The sequence below is a fragment of the Austrofundulus limnaeus genome, unplaced genomic scaffold, assembly GCF_001266775.1.
Source record: "Austrofundulus limnaeus strain Quisiro unplaced genomic scaffold, Austrofundulus_limnaeus-1.0 Scaffold312, whole genome shotgun sequence".
In the NCBI taxonomy this organism is placed as follows: Eukaryota; Metazoa; Chordata; class Actinopteri; order Cyprinodontiformes; family Rivulidae; genus Austrofundulus; species Austrofundulus limnaeus.
In genome coordinates this window covers 354,442-356,235 of record NW_013952714.1, presented here as the reverse complement: position 1 = coordinate 356,235, position 1,794 = coordinate 354,442, and the positions used below count along the sequence as shown (strand labels likewise).

Here is a 1,794-nt window from a genome sequence, read left to right as displayed (position 1 = left end):
TCTCATAATTATGAGATTCTATCATAGTTATGAGATATATCTCATAATTATGAGATTCTATCATTATTATGAGATAGCTAAGTCATAATTATGAGATACAAGTTTTATTTTTTCATCAGGGTGGYGGRAATGGGCTTCCATAATTCCATTCCAYAATAAGCCTTCTGCCCGCTTCAATACGAAACGCCGACCTTCAACCAAAGAGCTTATCGGTATCGTTTTATTTTGAAAATATTTTACCGGAAGTGTCGGTTTAGTTTTTAGCTCGCAGTTCGYTGACGGTAGGAAGTGGTGCTGGTGGTGGTGTTTCTTCAGTCAGCCGGCTCCTCTGACAGACAGCAGACTCGATGGCCCGGGCTGAGGGCTCGCTGCTGCTGCTGCTCGCGCTCGCAGCCTCGTGCCAGGCTCTGCTCGCTCCTCCCACGCTGGAGATCAACCTGGACGACAAAGCAGAAGTCAGATGGATGCCTCTGAAAACAGCCTATGATGTCGATTACCTGAATAAAGTCGCTGCAGAAATCGTTGAGTAAGTGTGTGCGTTTCCAAGTGCATGCCAGTTTTTAAAGTCTGCTGAAAACTCATCACCAGTGCTGTTAAATTATTGTTAACATGTTTATAATTATTGTTAACATGTTTATAATCCTGTTCAGAGCTGATGGGAATAAGACTTTAAGTCACGTTGCACATTTAAAAACATGATTATGCAACTTAATTACTGTTTTTCTGCAAACTGAACTGCATTCATCTGAAAATCTGGTACAAACAGCCATGGAATCAAACTGAACATGTTTAAGAGGTAAAAAGGGGGAAACCCTAATTTATCATTCATAACAATAAAAAATATTTATAGGAAGCTTCAGAGTGTAAATAATATAGWGTTTTTATGTTTGAACTATTTTTACTGTATCTGTGGAATACCAAAGGCATCAAAGGGTATTTTGACTGTTTTGTCAAGGTTTTTTAGGGCCTCTACGCAAACTTTCAAAACCACTCTGAAAGCACACAATGCATCCTTGGTGAAAAGGATGTTTAGTCGCAGACATCTGAAGTGTGGCCTTCATTGTTCTGTACACACGCAGATGTCATCCGTACTTTATTTTTAACAGTGATTTGTGTAGTAAAAACTTCTTCCCACTTATTGTATTTATTATTGAAAATATATTTAACCACCGTTTAAAGAAAAATATCCAGGATTAGAGCATTGAAGCATTTTATACAGCTTGTCTTTGGATCGATTTTCTTTGATTTAAGGGGATGATTAAATCCACTCCTTTCATCTGTTTTTGCACACTGTAAATGTAGATTAAAAAATAATAAGTCCATAAAGAGACCTGCAATGTACAGTGGGGCGGTTCAGAACAACTCAGACTGATAAAAACTATAACTGGCAGGTTGATTCTGGTATGTTTACATTTATCTTTTCTGTGTTTGTCCATATTATATTCTTTCTTCTGTGCCAATATTCATTACAGGTGCTGCAGTAGCTCTGTGGTCAGTACTGCGGGCCTGTAATCCTGAGGTTGCAGGTTGGAGTCCAGGTTGCGTCATGAATGGCATCGTGCGTAAAATATTAGCCAAATTTGAGTTTACGCACTATGGGGACTCCTGCTGAAGGGAGTAGCTGAGAAAAAAAAAACATGCATCAAACTTGCTCAATACCAAAGATGCAAGCACCAACAATACATTTTACATGGACTAAGATACAGCGGGTAAAATAAGTATTGAACACGTCACTATTTTTCTCAGTAAATATATTACTAGAGGTGCTAATGACATGAAATTTTCACCAGATGT

The 1,794-nt window shown here is 38.4% G+C and overlaps 1 protein-coding gene across 1 annotated transcript in view; it reads left to right on the top strand.

The window, feature by feature from the left end:
• Nucleotides 1-269: 269 nt before the first annotated feature.
• Nucleotides 270-1,794, top strand: part of LOC106527167 (N-acylethanolamine-hydrolyzing acid amidase) — a gene marked incomplete at its 3' end in the record, with an annotated part of 11,222 nt that continues 9,697 nt past the window's right edge. The window contains 1 exon segment of the mRNA XM_014021970.1: nucleotides 270-526. Within this exon segment, the coding sequence (XP_013877424.1) occupies nucleotides 348-526 (179 nt within the window).